The 20,662-nt window shown below is 47.1% G+C and overlaps 1 protein-coding gene across 1 annotated transcript; it reads right to left on the bottom strand.

The window, feature by feature from the left end:
• Positions 1-1,288: 1,288 nt before the first annotated feature.
• On the bottom strand, positions 1,289-19,257 carry NLRP4 (NLR family pyrin domain containing 4). The gene is made up of 9 exons (XM_037053879.1): positions 18,978-19,257; positions 15,158-16,724; positions 14,031-14,192; positions 12,582-12,749; positions 10,535-10,702; positions 8,991-9,161; positions 5,267-5,437; positions 4,017-4,187; positions 1,289-1,379 (listed from the first exon to the last, which is right to left on the bottom strand). Exons 1-9 carry the CDS (start codon positions 19,255-19,257, stop codon positions 1,289-1,291), a joined length of 2,949 nt encoding a protein of 982 aa, XP_036909774.1.
• Between the last annotated feature and the right edge of the window lie 1,405 nt (positions 19,258-20,662).

Raw genomic sequence — 20,662 nt, 5'->3', positions numbered from 1 at the left:
ATGTCAAGGTAGACTTTAGAAAATCAACGGTTTGGATGCCTTAATTGCTATGTCACTGGTTGCACTCACTTTAGGTTACTAGTTATTAAAATGCGCTTGTTAAACCTTGCTTTTGTGAACCCCAAATTCAAGACTGTCCCCAAATATTTTTATTTCTTTAAAAAAATAACAGGTGTATTTTTCCTTTTAAAAATTTTTTAACAAACTTATTGGAGGTGATGCTGGTTAATAAAATTATATAAGTTTCAAGTGTACAATTCTATGTTACATCATCTGTATACTGTATCGTGTGTTCACCTGCTGATCCACAAAGACTCAATGACTATCTTCCTTTAGTTCGCAGGCTGGCACTCCATCCACTGACCCACACCAGCCAGAGCCATTTCTGATTTTTTAAAAATGTACTTTTACGGTTCGATTCCCAGTCAGGGCACATGCCTGGGTTGCAGGCCGGTCCCTTGCAGGCTAACTACCAGCAGGGGACACACAAAAGGCAACCATACATTGATGTTTCTCTCCCTCTCTCCTTCCCCTCTAAAGATAAATAAATAAATAAAATCTTTTAAAAAAATGTACTTTTAAAATACCACCATGCAAGCTGCCAGTTATGAAAACAGCCTAGGGGACAGAGTCAATAATATTGTAATAACTCAGTAGGGCACCAGGTGGGCACTAGACCTTAAGGGGGGATCCCTCCACAAATTATAGAAATGTCTAACCATGATGCTATACACCTGAACTAATATTGCATGTCAACTGTCATTGAAAGAATAAAAATTACTTGAAAAAATAAGACTGTCATGAGGCAAAAAGAAGCTCATGCTGACCCACTAATAGGATGCACAGAAAAAACAGCAACCAGGTCAGGCCTGCGTGTCCAGAGCTCTGAGCCAATGGGGAGAAGGGACCTCCATCCCTGAATCCACAGGTGTGCTCTGGGCATCACCAGTAACAAGTCCTGCCTCGAGATTGTACAACACGTTTTAAAATACAAAACTTTATTGAGGGTTTCAAGTGTCCTTGGGAGACAAGAGGGGGACATTTATCTGGAAGGTCTCTGGCTTGCCCATACCCACCAGCTAATAAAAACCATGTAAATGCACCATCAATAAAACACATCTAAATGGGGTCCTAGAAAAAGCGGGGTCAGGAATGTGTTGTTTCCGGGCACAGGGCAGGTACAACTCGGGGCTCCAACACGTATCCCTGAAAGCTGCTCTGGCGTCGGGAAGTCCAACTTGCTTGCCGGCCGATTTCCGTCCGTGTGTCCGGTGCTGGGTCTGTCCTGTCAGTCATCGATGATTTGCAAAGAGGGATTTCTCTGTTCTTCATCTGTCAGAAGTTTCTGAGTTTCCTCATCAAACTCAGCTTTCCTCAGCCTGGAAAATATAAAAGGGGCTTGATTTAATTCATACCTCTTTTTTTCGTTTGTTTCTGTACTTCGTCTTTCTTCCTCCTTTCTTCCCTGGGCACGCCCGGGAGGACCCGGTGTGGCCTCCCAGACAGAAGACAGATGTTGGTGTGTGGATGACCATGGGACCCTTGGTGGTATCACACACACAGACTCACACACACACAAGCTTTGGTTAGTAGTGCCGTGTTTCTCTGGGGTGTAAACGCTCCAACCAGGACCAACATCCAGCTGCCCACTGATGTCCCCAAACACGGGGGGGAGCTATTCACCCTGGGTCCTCCTGGCTGGGAGGGGCCGTCTCAAATGCATCTCGGGACGGAACCAATGTCCTGTGTGATGGAAAGCTCCTTCTCCACCTCAACATGAGGTGTGGGACAGGAGGTCGGGGGAAGCTCAGGAGCAAGACTGAGCTATTTTTATTTTTAGAAACATAAAGTAGTATAATTCTATTTAAAAAAAAATTTAAAGGAAGGAGCATAGAGACAGACAGACAGACAGAGAAATATCAATCAGTTGCCTCCCTTAGCTGCCCTGACTGGGAATCGAACCTAAAACCTAGGTGTGTGCCCTGACCATGGATCACACCTGCAACCTTCTCACATATGGGACGATGCTCCAACCAACTGAGCCACCCAAACAGGGCTGGGAATAACTCTATTTTTAGAAAGATAAAATAGTTTCTATTCTCTGGTCCCAGCCCTCTGCTGAGGGTTTGGCAGCCTTATCTCATTTCAATCTCCCAACAGCTTTATGAGCTGCTGTTTTGACCGGATCTGTGATGAAGGCACCGAGGCCCGGGGTCACACAGCCACCATAGCATCGGGCTGTAGAGGCTTGCCTCACGCAGGGCGTTCTATTGGTGCTTGGAACCGGGCAGGAGGGCCGACGACCATTGTGTCCTGGCTGTTCTGTGAGTACCGGTGCCCCTCATCTCTTTTTATTTGCAACCATCCCAAGTACGCGCATCTTACTGTCAAAGCGAGGCAGCTGCCTTCATTCGGCGATTCTCGTTCAGGTAGTTTGTGAGATAGTCCACAGATGGGGAAGGGCAGTGAGGCCATGCAAACTCGCTGATTGGTGTTGTCAGTTTATCGGATTAACTAACTTGTATTTTCATCCTTACCATGTCCAGTAACTCTCCCTATTGTGCAGGAAGGAGACAGGTCGCCAGACGGGACAAACGCCCTGCCTGCGGCCCCAGGATGAAACGCAGGCAAGGCGGCCTTCCTACTCTGACCTCCAGGGCGCAGGAGCTAGCCGACCCCCCACGTCTTCCCACGACCTCCTGCATGGGCTGCGTGGGCTGCGTGGGCCCTGACGCTCTGTGTTCTGAAGCTGGGTGTGAGGTCGTGCCGGGCCGCTGAGGTTTCTAGACGTCGATTTACGAGGGTGTAAAGAAACGGACCCGAATCTTCACAAGACAGAAAAGAAGGTAACTGTTCTCAGTGCTGGAGTTACACCAGTTTTAGCCCAGTATCTTTTAGTTCCCTTTTCCTGAAATGAGCGATGTGTTAACTACCTGTGATGGCATTCAAGTTTTAGAAATGTAGGAAAAATTGAGCGCCGGCCTGCAAATCAAAGGGTTGCCGGGTCAATTCCCAGTCAGGGCAACATACCTGGGTAGTGGCCCAGGGTCCCCAGTAGGGGGCGCGGGAGAGGCAACCACATATTAATGTTTCTCTCCAATTTCTCCCTCTTTCCCTCCCTCTAAAAAGAAATAAATTCTTGAAAAAAAAAAAAAGAAATGTAGGAAAAAATGAGAAAAATAGGTGCTATGGATTCATTGCATCATCATCTAGTAAAATAATACTCATCAGAGAAAATTATAGGAATAATCTGTATTACTATCATATGTGTAATTATAGACTTAATTATAAAGGTATATTTACAAATATATTTGATGATATCATATATTTATAACTGTAGACTTAAATACATGTCTATAATTATAATACACATTTTGTGTATTATATATTATATTACTTTTAGATAATTATGTTCATAATTATATGTAACTATAATCATAATTATATAAGTATAATTATGTAATTATAATTATAGCTACATATAATTAAATATTTGTTAAACTAAAATTTTATTTTAATATGTAATGTTTTAATATAGAGAAAATGTATTTAATGTAATTATACTTTGTTTATAATCACACATATTTAAATATATTAAACATGGTTATAATTTATGTATGTAAATATATATCGTCATAATTATAATACACACTGGTTATATGTTCTATCATTACTATAATTATAATTTACACTACATTGGATTATAATTTGCACTGTTATTATAATTTGTATTACCGCAGTACCAGTGCCACATTCCATCACAGTTTTTATTATCATAGTCCCCCCCGCCCCATTTATTGGGCACTCCCTGGTCACCGGTCACTGTGTCCTCCATAAGGGGCTTAAGTCTCGCCTTCCTGCAACGACCCTGAGACGGGCAGCATCCTTCGCCCCTGAAGTGCACCAGCCTGTGGAGGCTCCTCAGTGGGCCCGCCCTCCCTCCCTCCCTCCCTCCCTCCCTCCCCCAGCCCCAGGCCCCCAGCCCCACCCCCAGCAGCAGCACAGCCACCACTCACCCCAGCCACTGCAGCCCGCACTGGGGGTGTCTCAGGGCCTGACACAGCACTAGGACCCCTTTGTGGTCCAAGGCGTTTCCGGACAGGGTGAGTCTCCTCAGAGTCCTGCAGTTGACGACCACAGAGGCCAGCTCCTCACAGCAGTCGCTGGTCAGGCCGCACATTCCCAGCCTGCAACGGAGAGATGCTGGGTGAGACCGGGCCCCTCCTCAGGGCAGGAGGAGGCCCGCGGGAGCAGGAGAGTGGGGGCTGCTTGGCCCAGACCCACCCCCTCGCCTCGGTGGGCCGCGTCTGACCATCTGCTGCCCGTGACATTGGCTCACTGCTCTGGGGCTGCTCGTACAGGTGGCCACCCTTGTCTGTTCCTCTCTGGACCCAGGCTCATGGGGATGGGACGCTGCGGCTCACCCCATTCGGGGCCAAGGTGTGTTCCCCACCCCTGCGTCTGGGCCGGCCCCCTCCTGGGCTCAGTGGAGGCAAGGTTATGCGGGTTCTGAGCTGGCACCGTGCCCATTTCTTACTCTCTTGAATCCGAGACACTGAGTGTTTGTAAAAAGTCGCAGGTTGAAGCCCTAAACTCTGGCTCCTTGAACTAGGGCTGCCTTTGCAGGTCGGGTCTCCGCAGAGGCAATTCAGTTAAAATGAGGTCAATTAGGGTCAGCTCTAGTCCAACAGGACTGGTGTCCTTATAAGAAGTGGGATTGAGGACACAGACACCCACAGAGAGAGGACCATGTGAGGACACGGGGGAGATGGCTGTCTAGAAGCCTCAGGAGGAACTAGCCCTGCTGAGACCTGGATCTCAGGCTTCCGGCCTCCAGAACCACGAGAGGATGCCTTTCTATTGGTTAAGTCGCCCGGACTGTGCTACTTCGCCGTGGCAGCCGGGGGCACACTGATCCAAATGGCATGTCTGTCCACAGGGCCAGGCTGACGAGGCCGATAGGAGACACGTGGCGCAGTCCACCCTGCCTGCCAGTCTCGATTCACAGCCGACCAACCTCCAGACTCGACAGGGAGGTCCACCTAGGTCAACCAACCAGTCCCCTGGGCCACTCCTGATTCCTGACTGTGCCCATTCAGCTATGCTTGCCCCAGACCAGCAGAGCCAGCCAGCCATCCTCAGGGCTCACGGATGGCATATTCTATGTTTTGGCGTGACTATACCATGGTGGCTAACTGCTATGTTCCCGGACGGGGGTCTTTGGTCCCCCCCAGAGATATAGCCATGACGTCGAAGAGGTACCCACCCAAGCATCTCCAAGTGACAGGTGGGGTTAATCAGGGCCATGCACAGCAGCCTCACGCCGTCATCGCCTAGGTCATTGCCACCCAGTTGTAGATTCCTCAGGTTTGGGTTTCCGGTCAAGAGCGCGGCCAGGTCCTGACAGCCCTCGGTAGTTATGAAACAGCTTGCCAAACTGCAAGAGAATAGTGATGCCACTCCATAGGGTTGGGTGGGGTTTTTGGTTTGGTTTTAGAGAGAGAGGAAGGGAGAGAGAAACATCGGCCAGTTGTCTCCCATACACGCCCGGCTGGGGTGCACCCCGCCCGGGGTTTGAACCTGCAATCTTTTCGGTGGACAGATGATGCTCCAGCCTGCGGAGGTGCCTGGCCAGGGCTTTTCTTCTTTTCTTATAAGTTGATATTTTATCTTTTTTTTTTTTTTAAGTGGAAGGGTTTTTTTTTTTTTAATTTTATTTATTTATCTTTAGAGGGGAAGGGAAGGGGAGAAGTATCAATGTATGGTTGCCTCTCGTGAGTCCCCTACTGGGAACCAGCCCGCAACCCAGGCACGTGCCCTGACTGGGAATCGAACTGCAATCGTGTGGTTCGCAGGCCCGCGCTCAATCCACTGAGCTACACCAGCCAGGGCGATATTTGATCATTCTTTCGTCTCTCCTCTGCTGATTGAGAGTTAGCAATAATTTCTGTCTTTTTTTCTAACTTCGTAATAGAAGTGTTTCTATCTGTAGTCAACCTACCAACATCTCAAATTAATTAACCCTTCTACCTTCTTTCTGGATTTTCTGACATTAGTGTACATTTACATTACTGTTACTGTGCTTTTAGATTTTTTTTACCTTTAAGTCCTAAAAACACTATCACAGGGTGGGGGGGAAAGTAGGTTTACAGCTGTTCATATGGAAAGTAATACAATAATTAATAAGTAACAATACAGAGTAAACTGTGTTTCATGTACTCACAACTGTAAACGTCTTCTTGCCTTACCCCGTTTCTGTAAGCAGCCCCTATTTTGTTGACATTTTTCTACAGGTTTCCCACTTTCTTGGCTCTATAATCCTTTCCATCTGGAATTGCTTGACTTCTGTCCGAGGGAAACGTCATTAGAGTTGCCCCGAGGGACGATCTATCTGATGTTGGGAAGCTTAGTTATTTTTTAAGATTGTTTTGTCCTTGCCCTGGATGGTGTAGCTCAGTGGATTGAGCACGGGCCTGCGAACCAAAGGATCGCGGTTCGATTCCCAGTCAGGGCACATGCCTGGGTTGCAGGCCAGATCCCGGCAGGGGACACATGAGAGGCAACCATACATTGATATTTCTCTCCCTCTCTCCTTCCCCTCCCTCTCTAAAGATAAATAAATTATAAATCTTTTAAAATGACCTCATTGCACTGCCTTTTTCCATCGGCACTGATCGCTGATGTCTTTCTGTCCTCTACACGTTATGGCTGCTCCCAGCCCTCACCCCATCACCGATGTACAATCATTATCTTTGTGTTTGGTGTTCTCCATTACTTATCCCACTAGGGACAATGAAGAAGCTTGAGCCTGTAGACTGGAGTCTTTCGTCAGTCATACTAAATAAACTTTTAGCCATTACTTGTTTAGGTATGTTTTCTTCCTAGGGTTCCCATTAAGTACGCCAGAACTTCTCTATTTATATCTTTTTCCCCCTCTTCGTGCTGTGCCTTCATAATTGTGATCTATCTTCTATTTTACTAATTTTCCCTTGAATTATGTCTAGTCTATTATTCAACCCATTTTACTAATTTTCCCTTCGGCTGTACCAGATCTACCGTTCAAACCGTCTATTAGGTGTTTGATATTCTCCTGATAATTTCTAGCTGCTCCATGTTATTTGTTTTCTCAGTGTGCCAGTTTTATTTCATTTTATGGCTTCCTTCTTCCTAAGATGTTTAGACGGATTCTTTTCCCTTCAACAAAAGGAGCGTCATGGTTTTCTAACTAATAAGCCGAGTTACTACCATTTTTGAAGTTTGGTAGGTGTATCTGTTTCACGCTTGCTCATAGTGCCATCTTGCCTGGCGTTTTAGGTTATTCTTGAGAATGGGGGGTACGTGACCATGAACGGTTGCTTCAGAAATCAGTAGATGGCAAAGATTGTGCTATCCTACTGTCTACCTCCAAGGGGGATGTGTCCTTGTTTTATTCCCAGGTGTCTAGTTTACTATTTTAAAATATAAATCTGTTTTTAGATTGCCCTGGCTGGTGTGGCTCAGTGGGTTGAGTACGGGGCTGTGAACCAAAGGGTTTCTAGTTCGATTCCCAGTCAGGGCACGTGCCTGGGTTGGGGGGACGCACGAGAGACAACCACCCATTGAGGTTTCTCTCCCTCTCATTCTCCCACCCTTCCCCTTTGTCTAAAAATAGATCATGAAAATCTTTTGAAAACATATTTCAATATATAAATTAGATGTTATAAAAATATATATAATCCATACTTTAAATAAACATAAAACTCCAGGATTTTTGGACAACCTCAAGTAGCCTGCGTTTAGTCTACACAGACTACTTCGCATCAGCTTCTGGATGTTTCCAATGTTTAAGAAATGTCATCAGATATTTTCAGTATCTTGCAGTTCAAGGATTGAGCCAGATAGCCTAACCCACCAGTATGAGATCAAGAATGCTTCTGACTCTTTTCTCACCTTACTTAACACACTTTCCAAACAAGGAATACAACATTCTAAACTCTCAGATTTCTTTTTTTTTTTTTTAAGATTTTATGTATTTATCTTTAGAGGGGAAGGGAAGGAGAGAGGGAGAGAAATATCAATGTATGGTTGCCTCTCATGCATCCCCTTCTGGGACCTGGCCTGCAACCCAGGCAGGTGCCCTGACTGGGAATCGAACTGCAGTTGTTTGGTTTGCAGGCCCGCACTCAGTCCACTGAGCTACACCAGCCAGGGCCTAAACTCAGATTTCTTGAGAGATTAAGAAAAATAATTCTGACTAAACCCACAAGCCTGTTGATTTCTCAGGGAGAGGCATTTGAAGATGAAATGCTATGCCAAAGGGTCCCTCCAGGACACCAACACCCAGCACAGCTTACCCAAATATTTCTCAATTTGATAACATGCATTGAAGTCTTTTCATTCCCGGTTTCCCCATTTCCCTCTTAGCTGCTCTTACGCCTTCCTCAAGTATTCCTGTTTTTATCTGTGTTCATTCTCACATATATTATTAGGTCTTCCGTCCCCATATTTAACCTCTCTACCTGAAATTTCAGCTCTCCTTTTCCACCTGAGGGAACTTATACATATTATAGAATAAATACACCCTGGCCAGGTGGCTCAGTGGGTTGGAGCATCATTCCATGCACCAAAAGGTTGAGGGTTCAATCCCTGGGTAGTGTGTAAGGGAGCCAACCAATCAATGTCTCTCTCTCTCTCTCTCTCTCATATCAATGGACATATACTTGGGTAAGATTAAAACAAAAGTCCCTCAGCCCAGTTGCAATTTTGCTCGCTCTTTTAGCCCTTACGCAAAGCCCAGTGAAGGACCCCCTTACCACACATTCAATCTGTGACCAGGGTCAAGAGACAGGTGTGTTCTCCTGAACGCCTCAAGAATCTGAATGAAGTCATTTTTAACTACCACCTTCTTGGTCATCAACGCTATGGGTTTCCTTGATTCCAGGCGTCTCCTCGGCAACCCCAGCCCCAGAAAAGGGGGCTTGGTCTTCCCAGTCCACCTCAAAGACGCTTACCATAGTGACGTCAGACAGCAGCCCGGCTGTGTTAAGGCTTCGCACAAAATGCTCAAGTTTTCGTTTCTCAAGGTGTTTGTGCTGATATCTAGATGGATGAGGCTCTTGTTACACAGAAGAACCTCAGGCAGGCGTTCCCAGCAGTCTTCACTGATGTAGCAGCTACCTAACCTGTGGGGACAAGCATAGGGGAGAAAAGGAGGGGAATGACATGTCAGGGGGCTTTGTTTCACTCGGTATTATGGAGAGTATTCCTGGAATCTTTTTTTTTTTTTATCCTCACCCAAGGACATGTTAGAGAAAGGGGAAGGGAGGGAGAGAAACATGGATGTGAGCGAGAAACAGCAATCTGCCTCTTGTATGTACACAGTCTGATCCAGGCACATACCCTGACTGGGAATTGAACCTGTGATCCTTCAGTTTACGGGACAATGCTCCAACCAACTGAGCCACGCCAGCCAGGGCTGCCTATAATCTTATACACATGAAATCCTCAAGGGAGGCCATGAATTTCTGCCATATCTGAAAATACCTCCCCTTTTTCCCCTTCTTACTTACATGATAGATCAGAACAGAAAGCTGACCGAGTAATGGAGAAGGAAGGACAGAGCACAACTAATTCCCGAGGAGAAGTTGGGAAGTGTTGGTTCTGATTTTCCATCTGCGTCTGTCCTGGGCCAAGACCACTGCTTCGCCATGAACTGGTTGTGTGTACTGAGTTACCTTGCATGTCAAATCCGTAACTTTTTCAATTCTGTTCTTCTGTAATTTCTTTTTTTAACGTTTCTATTACAGTTGACATGCAACATCGTATTAGCATCAGGTATAGAACGCAGGGATTAGACATTTATATAACTTAGGGAAAGCTGCCCTGATAAATCCAGTAACCACCTGAGGCCATGTATAGGTATTACAACATTACTGACTGTATTTCCTATGCTAGACTTTATATCCCTATTTTGTAACCACCAATGTGTACTTCTTTTTTAAAAAAATTGCCACCTGAGGATATACTTACTGATTTTAGAGAGAGAAGAAGGGAAGGAGGCGGGAAGGAGAAAGAAAGAGACCTGTGCCCTAGCCAGGAATCAAACCCACAACGTTTGGGTACATGGGATGACACTCTAATGAACTGAGTCACCCAGCCAGGGCACCTTGTATTTCTTAAATGCCTTCATCTTTTCATCCCGCCTGCCAACCCCCTCTCCCATCTGGTAACTATCAGTTTGTTCTTTGTATCTATGAGTCTGTTTCTGTTCTGCTTTTTGTATACTTTATGCTTTCGATTCCACAGATCAGTGAAATCGTCTGGCCTTTGTCTTTCTCTGTCTGACTCACTTCACTTAGCACAATATCTTGCTGGTTTGTGGCTTTCAAAAGGATGCACATTGACTTTGGGAAAATTGTCAGGTCTAGCGAAGTATAGAGCCGAGGTCGCAAGCTAGTGAGGTTGTTATCGATGGATAGATTTTGGTCCGTGGGTCCGAGTTCAAGCCTGCGGCCTCCGTGGCTTTCCACAGCGGACCTTCCCAATGGTCACTTACACCAAGGCGTTCAGGGAACAGGACGGGTGGCACAGGCCTTCATACAGCAGGAGTATCCCTGTGTCCAGGTAGTTGCAGGATAGGTTAAGAATCTTCAGCTTCGTGTTCTCCTGTAGGACGCCTCTGAAGCCTTCACAGTCCTCAGGTAAGAGGCCACAATTGGACAGCCTGTGGGAAAGAGAAAACGTCCCCTTCATTGGATTCTAGTCCCTGATTCGTGTCTCTTGCTAATCCTGTAACAGTCAGGAAGCTCACGTTTGCTCTGCTCCAGACCCCCCCCGCCTGAGCCATCCAACCTTCTCTAGACTTCAGGCACGTACACTCTAAGTCCTTGTCTGTACGCAGCTTAAACTTCCCCAGTGGAAAGCCCAAAGTGCCCTGTGTGATCCACAAGGCTCCTGCCTCTTCCTAAACCCATGTGCGCTGGCGACACGCACTGCGGTCATTTGCTTGACCTGTATCAGGTGTGGTTCTTCCAGGTGTTCACTCATGTTTGCTGTTCCCCAGACTCCTTCCTCCCACTTGAGTGTTTGTACTTGTTCACCCTGAATGGCCAAGAAATGGGCACACATGTGCTACCAGGACTCAGGTCCAAGGATAGGTCCCGTCTGTCACCTCCCCTCACGATCCTCACCTCTAACACCATAGCCCTGCCTGACTTGGAGCTTCATGTAAATGAAATCCTGTATTTACTCTTAAGTGTGGCTCGTTTCCACTACTGGGGGTCTGTGAGATTCATCCAAATTGTTGGATAGACATGGATGGACCTGGAGAGCCTTACGCTCAGTGAAATAAGCTAGTCAGAGAAAGACGAGTACCGCATCATCTCACTTACATGTGGAATGTAACGAACAAAATGAATTAGCAAGCCAAATAGACGTCGACTTGTAGAGAGCAGGCTGGCAGCTGTGGAGAGCAGAGCTGGCGAGAGGATGGAGGAAATGAGCAAAAAACTAAGAAGCAAGAAAAAACGTATGGACACGCACAACAGTGTGGTGACTGCGGTGGGGAGGGGAGTGAGGGTGGATGGAGGAGGGCACAGTGGGGATAAACGGTGATGAACAGCAGCTTGACTTGGGGTGGTGAACACAAAATACAGTGTATAGATGATGCGTGGTAGAACTGTGCACCTGAAACCTGTATGATTTTGTTAACCAGTGTCACCCCAATCCATTCAATTAATAGAAAAAAAAAACCCTATTATACCCTGACTGGTGTAGCTCAAGTGGACTGAGTGCTGGCTTGACCACCAAAGGGTCGCTGGTTCAATCCCCAGTCAGGGCACATGCCTGGGTTGTGGGCCAGATCTGCAGTAGGGGGCATGTGGGAGGCAACCACACATTGATGTTTCTCTCCCTCTCTTCCTCCTTCTCTTGCCCTCTCTCTCTAAAAATAAATAAAATCTTTAAAAAACTCACAAATTGCCACTCGACGATTGCAGATCATTCGTTCTCAGGAAGCGAGTCTATAACCACAGGTCTTTTCTCTAACTTACCGCTAGTAGGTATTTCCACGTTTCGGGTAATATGACTTACTCATCGTGAATGTTTTAGGAACTATCCTTCAGCAAAGTTATTCACGCAGCTCGGTTGGGTGTACACCCCAAATGACATTTTGAGGTTACGGGGGAACGCCAGAACCCATGAAAGCTGGATAGAGGCAAACCGTTTTCCAAAGTGGTTGTACTGATTTAGGAACGTTAATTCCCATCTTCAATTCTCAAGTTCACAGGAGGTTAAGGTTGCATGTGAAGCATAGAAAAGAGGATGAAAGTAGACAGATTAAAAAAAAAAATGCAGCCCTGGCTGGTGTGGCTCAGTGGATTGAGCGCAGGCCTGCGAACCACACGATCGCGGTTCGATTCCCAGTCAGGGCGCATGCCTGGGTGGCAGGCCAGTTCCCAGCAAGGGACTCACGAGAGGCAACCATACATTGATATTTCTCTCCTTCCCTTCCCCTCTAAAGATAAATAAATAAAGTATTTTTTAAAAACATGCATGGTCCCTTCTGAAATCCAGTGAGTGAGGTGGAGAGCCGAGAGACGTACAGTAACTTCTTGATGTTGCACACTGGGTTCTGCAAGGCTTGACAGAGCAGCATCACGTCGTCCCGGGAGAGACTGGTGCCGCTGAGGTCCAGTTCTATCAGATCTGGGCTATGAGTGAGCACCTCGAAGAAAAGCCAGCTATCGCCAGACAAGGACACATCATTTATCCTGCAGAAATGAAGAAAATTTTGAGTAGGTTTCATTCAAAAACACCTGAGTAGATGCATCTGTCTTTGATCGCCACCCCGTGACTTGTAATACTGTCCAGGGTGACAAACCCCCAAGTTTAAGTGAATTAACACAAAGTTTATTTTTCTCATGTGATGGTTCAGTAAAGGTGTTACTGACTTTTGGGGTGGGGAGGGGAAATGTTCCTTTAAATCACAGTTCTCTATGTTGACGGACATTAAAATCAAGTTGGGATATCTTGATAAATTGATTTAGGGGCTTGACCTAGGCATGGAGATTAAAATTTTTTTTTTTTTTTTTAGAGAGAAGGGAAGGGACGGAGAAAGAGAGGGAGAGAAATATTGATGTGGGAGAGAAATGCCCATTGGTTGTACACCCTTAACTGGGGACCCAGCCTCCAACCCAGGCATGTGCCCTAACTGGGAACCAAACCACTAACCTTTAGGCTCACAGGCTGGCCACACCAGCCAGACTTTTTAAAAAGGTCTTTGTGGTCCTGGCTAGGTAGCTCAGTTGGTTAGAGCATCATCTCATGCATCAAAAAGGTTGTGGGTTCAATTCCTAGTCAGGGCGCTTACCTAGGTTCAGGTTCAATTCCTGGTCAGGCCACATGCGGGAGGCAACCGACCGATGTTTCTCTCTCACATCAGTGTCTCTCTCTCTCTCCCCACAACCCTCTAAAATCAATAAAAATCATATTCTTCGGTGAGAATTAAAAAAAAAACTATCTGAGGTCAGGATCATAACTCTGAGCCCCATTTATTTCTTGAGATTTGTTTTATTTTCTTTTATTTATTTATCTTTAGAGGGGAAGGGAAGGAGAGAGGGAGAGAAATATCAATGTATGGTTGCCTCTGGTGTGTCCCCCACCAGGAACTGGCCTGCAACCCAGGCATGTGCCCTGACTGGGAATCGAACCGTGATCCTCTGGTTCGCAGGCCCGCGCTCAATCCACTGAGCTACACCAGCCAGGCCTTTGTTTCTTGGGATTTAGTACAAAGCCAGACACCCAACTGGTCCTCATATATTGGTTGATGGGATGCCCCTGAAGCATCACAGGAAGCAGTAGTACAGTGTCCACCAGCAGAAGCTCTGTGATTGATCAGCTCTGAGTCTAGAGCACAGCTTTGCCTCCTGTGAGCTTTGCGGCCGTGAGAAGCTCGCCTCCTCCTGGCGACTACGGGAAAGGCAGGTTGCGATTCTCTACGTCGCTCCTTTATCCCCGCCACCCACTTGGGTCCAGAAGGACCTCCAACTTACTCAAGTTTTTGAAGGCGACACCAGGGATGCCTCAGCTGGCTACTCAGAGTGACAAAGGATGACTCCTGGAGGTTGCTCTGATGTATTCGAAACTCCCTGAGGTTCTCGTTTGTAGTGAGCACGGAACAGATGTGATACCAGCGGACTAAGTAGTTACTTGATCTGTAAGGAAGGAGAACGGGAATGCTTGCTGTGGGTGGACAGCCCACCCCGGTCAGTCCTCACCGAGAAGCATCAAACGTCATCTTCCTGAACACGGGACATTTTGACTCAGATCTCACCCACCCTGAGTCACCTTGTGTTCGGGATTCTCAACCAGAGGCCACATGGTCCCTTCACCCAGGGGACACTAGGCAGTGTCTGGGGACGTTTTGGGTTGCTACCACTTGGGGAGGGGTACTCCTGGCATCTACTGGGGGTAGAAACCAGGGATGGTTTAGAATGCACAGAAAGCCCCCCACCTTGCCAACAATGATCCACCCCAAGTGTCAAAAGCACCAGGTCAGGAGCTCTGCCTTCCCCCTGGGCAGTGTTTTGGGGAAGCTGAGGTGTTTCGAGTGGAACGCCTACGCCCACACTGAGCCTCCACCACTTCCTCACTCGCGCAGCTTCCAAGATCCCTGCCTCCGTTTCCCCGCTTGGAACAGGATATAGTGAGAGAATCTCTCTCCTGTGCTTTTTGTGAGTATTAAAGTGAGTTACAATGCATTCGATCTTTCCGAATACATCAGAAAACACGGCTCGTAGCTGGGGGGCTAAGAAAGTCAGAGTGTAACCCTACGGAAATGATACGAGATATCAATGGAAGTACGTATCAGCAAATATTAGAGAATGGGAAGCACGTGGCACGCGGATCCTCGTATTTATCTTCCCGGCACCTCACAAGGGGGTAGCTCACATTATTGCCAGGAGGCGAGTTCAACGAAGAAAGAAGACCCCCCAAACAAGATCCCATGCCCGCATATTTCACAAGGAGTCCGGCCAGGGTGGGAGCTGGGGTCTGTTTGGCACAAAAGGTGAGGTCCCAACCCCGACCCTCTGTTGAAAAACTTGACTGGCGAAACCCACCTGGGAAGAGGGACAGATGTCGAGGAGGCAATAGAAAGGAAATCATTGGGTGGACTCACGTGGACGTGTCTGTGCCCTCTTGTGCGAAGACGTTTCGGGTGGACACACAAAGTCTCTCCAAGGCGGAGCAGTGCTTTAAGCAGTAGGCCACAGGCACCAGGTCCAGCTTGTCGTGAATCAGAAGATGCAGGTCTCGGAAGAGGTTCACGGCCCACTCTACAAAAGTCTCGTTCTCCATCTCATACAGGCAGTAGCATAGTGACAGGAAGTCTACCTCTTCCTGGGGGTGCTCGCTCTCCAGGACGCTCTGCAAGTGCTGCCGCAGGGTCAGCTGTACCTCCTGCTGCCGCAGGGGGCAGCCAAAAAACGCCTCCAGCTTCGGCCGTTCTTTTTCACTTGAGAGGCCGCACAAGAAACACACCACAAAAACCCAGTGGATATTGACTTTCTTTAAAAAGGTCGAGACCAGCGTCTCCATACTTCCCACAGCCGGGTTGGGATGGTCGGCGTGAGTCTTCACGACATAGAACAGGGCGGCACAGATCTCCTGAATGCACAGGTGGATGAAGGAGTAGGAGCTCTCAGCGTTCCAGTGCCTGTGAAGGGCCCTGGCGTCCAGCAATGCAGGGATGTCCGAGTCAGCTAACCCATTTCTCCTGAGATCCTCTTTACTGAACACAAACGTGTCGGTCCACATGCCCTCGGCAGCCAGGGAGCACAAGCCCAACAGCCGGCCTTGGCTTTGCCTGTCCGGATGACTAGCCCCCTTGGGTGTGAACAGGTTCAAGAGAAAAGAGGCGTAAACGGAGGTGGTCCGTCGGCACGTCACAGCCAGATCATGCCCCCTTTCCATCTCCTGCTTCAGACAAGTGCCCACGGTCCAGCAGAGAATGGGGATTTCACACATGGAAAAGAGTTGCTCGTTCTCCCTGACAAGGCCGAAGGCTTTGATGGCCCTATTCTTGTCTTGGAATAAACAGCAGAAATACAGCTTTCTCTCCCTCTCGTGGAAGCCCCCGAGGATTCTGATCTCAGGGCACTCCAGCCTGTCCTCGACGCTCTGTGGGTACCTGGGCGCAGCGGCAATGAGCAGCGAGCACTCGGGGAGCATCTTCTTCCTCAACAAGCTGCTCAGGATCACGCGGACGGGCCGCGGCTCCATCCAGTCGCTGCACAAGTCCGCGTCTGGTTCGCTCAGGTCGTACCTCAGTTCTTCAAAGCCGTCGATGATGAACAGGAGTCTCTCGGGGGCGGAGGTGATCTCTGCTATTGGGGAGAGGGAGTTGGACCAGTCTCTACAGATCAGGGCGGCCAGGCTGGTCACCGCCATCTGCCTGACTTCCCGACAGCACAAGTAGAAGACGTAAGAGAACTTCTGGTAGATGGCGCCCTCCGCCCAGGACAACATCAGCTTCATCAGGACTGTTGTCTTCCCGACCCCCTGGAATCCTCTCAGGACCACTGTCTGTTTCCCAGTCCCCAAAGGGGCAAAAAGACACTTCAGATATTCGCATTCTTTGGGGGTGAGTTTCTTCTCAATGTGATCAAAAATCCTGGTGACAGAGTCTCTGAACCACATTGTGGTGAATTTCTCCTCCACGTGAGCGCGATATGTCTTGGTGTGTCCTGAGTCAGTAAAGCACAAGAAAACAAAACACACCACCACGTGTTCGAGTTAAAGGGCTCATGCAAACACTGGCTTTGTCCCTGCCACTTTTGTTCTCAACGTGTCTGCTCGGGGACCTGCCAACCGTGGCCCTCGGGCCAAAGCTGGTTAACGGTCTGTTTTGCAAATAAAATTTCACTGGAACCTAGTCCTATTCTTTGCCTACACATTGCCTACAGCTGCTTTGCCCCTACGATGGCAAAGATGAGCAGCTGTGACGGAGATAGGGCTCACGAAGTCTAAACTACGAACTCCATGGCCCCCTACAGCCCGACAATCCCTGCTCTAGAGACGCACACACGACTGTTCCTTGTTGCCACTATACAACAAACGCTAGAGAATCACTTCTAACCATGGAGAGAAGACTAGCTCTCAATTATTTATGGAATATTACATAGGTGGTAAAAGTATGTAGTGTTTTCTATATTTAAAAAAAAAAAATCCCTAGCTGGTGTGGCTCAGTAGGTTGAGTGCCAGCCTTGGAATCAAAGAGTTACTGGTTCGATTCCCAGTCAGAGCACATGCCTGGGTTGCAGGCCAGGTCCCTGATAGGGGGCGTGTGGGAGGCAACCACACATGGATGTTTCTCTCCCTCACTTCTCCTTTGTCCAAAATACATAAATAGAATCTTTTAAAAAAAACAAACAGAAAAAAACCCAAGATAGTCTCTCTACTGGGCACCCGTTTATGCCTTCAGGAATTTAGATAGAGACAGTGGTCTCCTGGGTATGGAGTTCATCTGAAGGACGAGCCCCAGGGAAATTGGGTGTCACAGATACGATAGAGGCCCCTCAGTCAATGACGGGCTAAAGACGATGTGGCTGGCTAGATACAATGGACTACTACTCAGCCATAAAAAAGAATGAAATCTTATCATTTGTGGTAACATAGATGGACATAGGGTGCTATGCTCCATGAAATAAGTCAGAAAAAGACAAATGCCCTATAGTCTTACTTATATGTAGATTCAAAAAAAAAAAGCACCCACAAATGAACAAGCAAAACAAAAACAGACTCACAGAAACAAAAAACAGATGGATGGTTCCCGATGGGTGGGGGTGGGAAGGAGGAGTGAAAAAGCTGAAGCAGAATCTGGTTGATAATAGTGTGAAAATTCGCATGGCGGAAGATAGTTCCTGTGAGGTGCATAAATGTCGAGTCGCTGTATTGTACACTGAAACAATTGTATACTGCATGCAACTCGACTTGACTTGAAAAGTCAACATAATGTCCTAACAGTCATCATAAAATGGTATATATTCCAATATTTTAACGCTCCTCTGGGGCTACTGTGAGAATATCATGAAGCGGCTGGGGACCGGCATTATTTGTGAATATAATATCTGCAAATGCGGATGGTTGTCATGGCGACTCAGAGATCATGACAACTGTTGCTATCGGGGCTTCTACGTTGTAAAATGGCCAACAACCCTCAATAAAGTCCTGAACAAGAGACAATCTTCCCTCAAAAAAATTGGCCCTTAAGACTGTACTGAAGTAGGTCATTGCTTCTCTGACAGGATGGTTGCTTGTTAAATATTGAAATCTATACATATGTGACAGTGATTTAGAAATCTTACTAAACACTGGCATTCTGTGACCTCTGAATACGTACAGTTAACACCAGTTAGTCTCAGTTCAAGGAGTCATCCACAAAAGATGTCAATTGCTATCTTTGCTGGACCACCAAGTCCGTAGTTCCTGTGATACAGCTTAAACTTAGAGCCTTGGCCAGGTGGCTCAGATGGTTGGAGCGCTGTCCTGTGCACCAGTAAGTTGTGGGTTTGATCCCTGGTTGGGGTGTGTATGAGAGGCAAGCAATTTATCCTTTCTTTTCTCTCTTTCTTTTTCCTTCTTGCTCTCTCCCCCCTTCTCTAAAATCAGCAAAAACATATCCTCAGATGAGGATTCAAGTAGTACTAGTAATAATAATAAAGACTTCACCTTAGAGTTTCTGACTTGGATGCAAGGAAAAATGATTGGCATCCCAGGCATGCAATCCAGACGAAGACATGGTCCCCACCCCCATTTACCACATGGAACCACTGTCTTCTATCTACAGGGATAACTCTGTCCTATAGTGCATTCTCACCCTGCTGTGAGGATGGAGAAGGTAGAAGGAGATGGCAGATGGAGACCATTTATCAAAATTGAGACATAATCCTCAAGACAAGAAGCCCTGTCCCCATCTGCCGATCCCAGACCCCTCTCACCAGTGATCTCCTTCTTGGCCTTTTCACAGAGATCCTTTCTATTGATCTTCTGAAAGATGAGGAAGGTCACGTCCCAGGCTTGTTCTTCCCCATAATGTTTGGCCAGCAGGTTTGCCAGGTCTTCTCGCGTCCCTTTCTTCACATCGGCCCAGGGCATTTGCTGGAGTCCAAGTTGCATGGGCGTTTCTTTCAGGAGCTCCTTAAATTTCCAGAACTCGTCCTTTCTGAGCTCCCCCAGGTACCACATGAGGCCATACTCAGAAAAGAAAGATGAGGCCATCGTGACCAGGTCAGAGATGACGGTCTTCAGAGAGAGAATGGCCAGGAAACAAAGAATAAATGAAACCTGGGTAAAATTCAGAGAAGAACCACATTATCTGAAAACCAGTCGATTGAGAAAACTCAATACCTTGCTAGTTTTGAGGGAATCCGATGATGAGGGCAAGGAAGTTTTATTTATTTATTTATTTATTTTAAAAATTTTTAAAAATTTATCTTTGGAGAGGGAGGGAAGGAGAGAGGGAGAGAAATATCAATGTATGGTTGCTTCTCATGTGCCCCCCACTAGGACCTGGCCTGCAACCCAGGCATGTGCCCTGACTGGGAATCGAACCATGATCATCTGGTTCGCAGGCCAGCACTCAATCCACTGAGCTACTCCAGCCAGGGCCAAGGAAGCTTTTTTTTAGAACAGACTTATCTGTTCTCACCTTCTCATTGAATAAGGACATCTGAAATAACATTCTGGGTGAATAAGAAATAATGCCCCCCCCCATCACTGCTACCCCCAACTCTGCTGACGGCTGGTGGAGTCACATAATGAAAAGTATTCAAGTGGATAGAGTATAGAATTTTATGCCTGAAACCTACATCATTTTATTAATTAACATCACCCCAATAAATTCAATTACAAATACATGTGTAGCCCTGGCTGGCATGGCTCAGTGGATTGAGCACCAGACTGCAAAGCAAAGGGTCGCTGGTTCGATTCCCAGTCAGCCCCCATGCCTGGGTTGCAGGCCAGGTCTGCTCCAGCAGGGGACACTTGAGAGGTAACCACACATTGCTGTTTCTCTCCCTTTTTCTCCCTCCCTTCCCCTCTCTCTAGAAATAAATAAAATTTTAAATGGGGGGCGGGTGGCTAGTCTAGTAGTTTCTTTGGGCTGTATCAAAGCCAAGTGGCTTGAAACAACAGAAGTGTATTGTCTTGCAGTGCTAGAGGCTAGAAGCCCAAAGATAAAGGTGTCTCTGAGCTCCGAGTCCTTGCTGGCTGCTTTCCAGTTTCTGGTGGTTTGCTGGCATTTCTTGGCTTGGAGCTGAATAACTCCCATCATTCCCCGATCCCCACACAACATTTTCCTGTGGCTCTGCCTTCAGGTGGCTTCCTTCTTGAAAAGACACCAGTCATCCTGAATTAGGGCAACCCTGTACTCCAGCAGCACCTCATCTGACCTAATTACATTGACAACAACCTTGTTGCCAGACAAGGTCACATTCTGAGGTACTGAGAGTCATAGTTACAGGCCTTTCAGGTAACTATGGGGACACATTCCAACCCATAAAGACCAACTCGTTGATGGGGGGGGGAGAGATATTCTCTCCGTGTACATTTATGTCATAGTCCGAATAAGTGTTACAAAACTAAGCCAAGTTTTCATCCATCACTCCCAAGGATTATAGTCACC

The sequence above is a fragment of the Sturnira hondurensis genome, unplaced genomic scaffold, assembly GCF_014824575.4.
Source record: "Sturnira hondurensis isolate 20B ecotype Veracruz unplaced genomic scaffold, ASM1482457v3 Scaffold0008151, whole genome shotgun sequence".
NCBI lineage: Eukaryota > Metazoa > Chordata > Mammalia > Chiroptera > Phyllostomidae > Sturnira > Sturnira hondurensis.
Note: the sequence above shows the minus strand (reverse complement) of the source record. Positions and strands in the feature narration are given on the sequence as shown.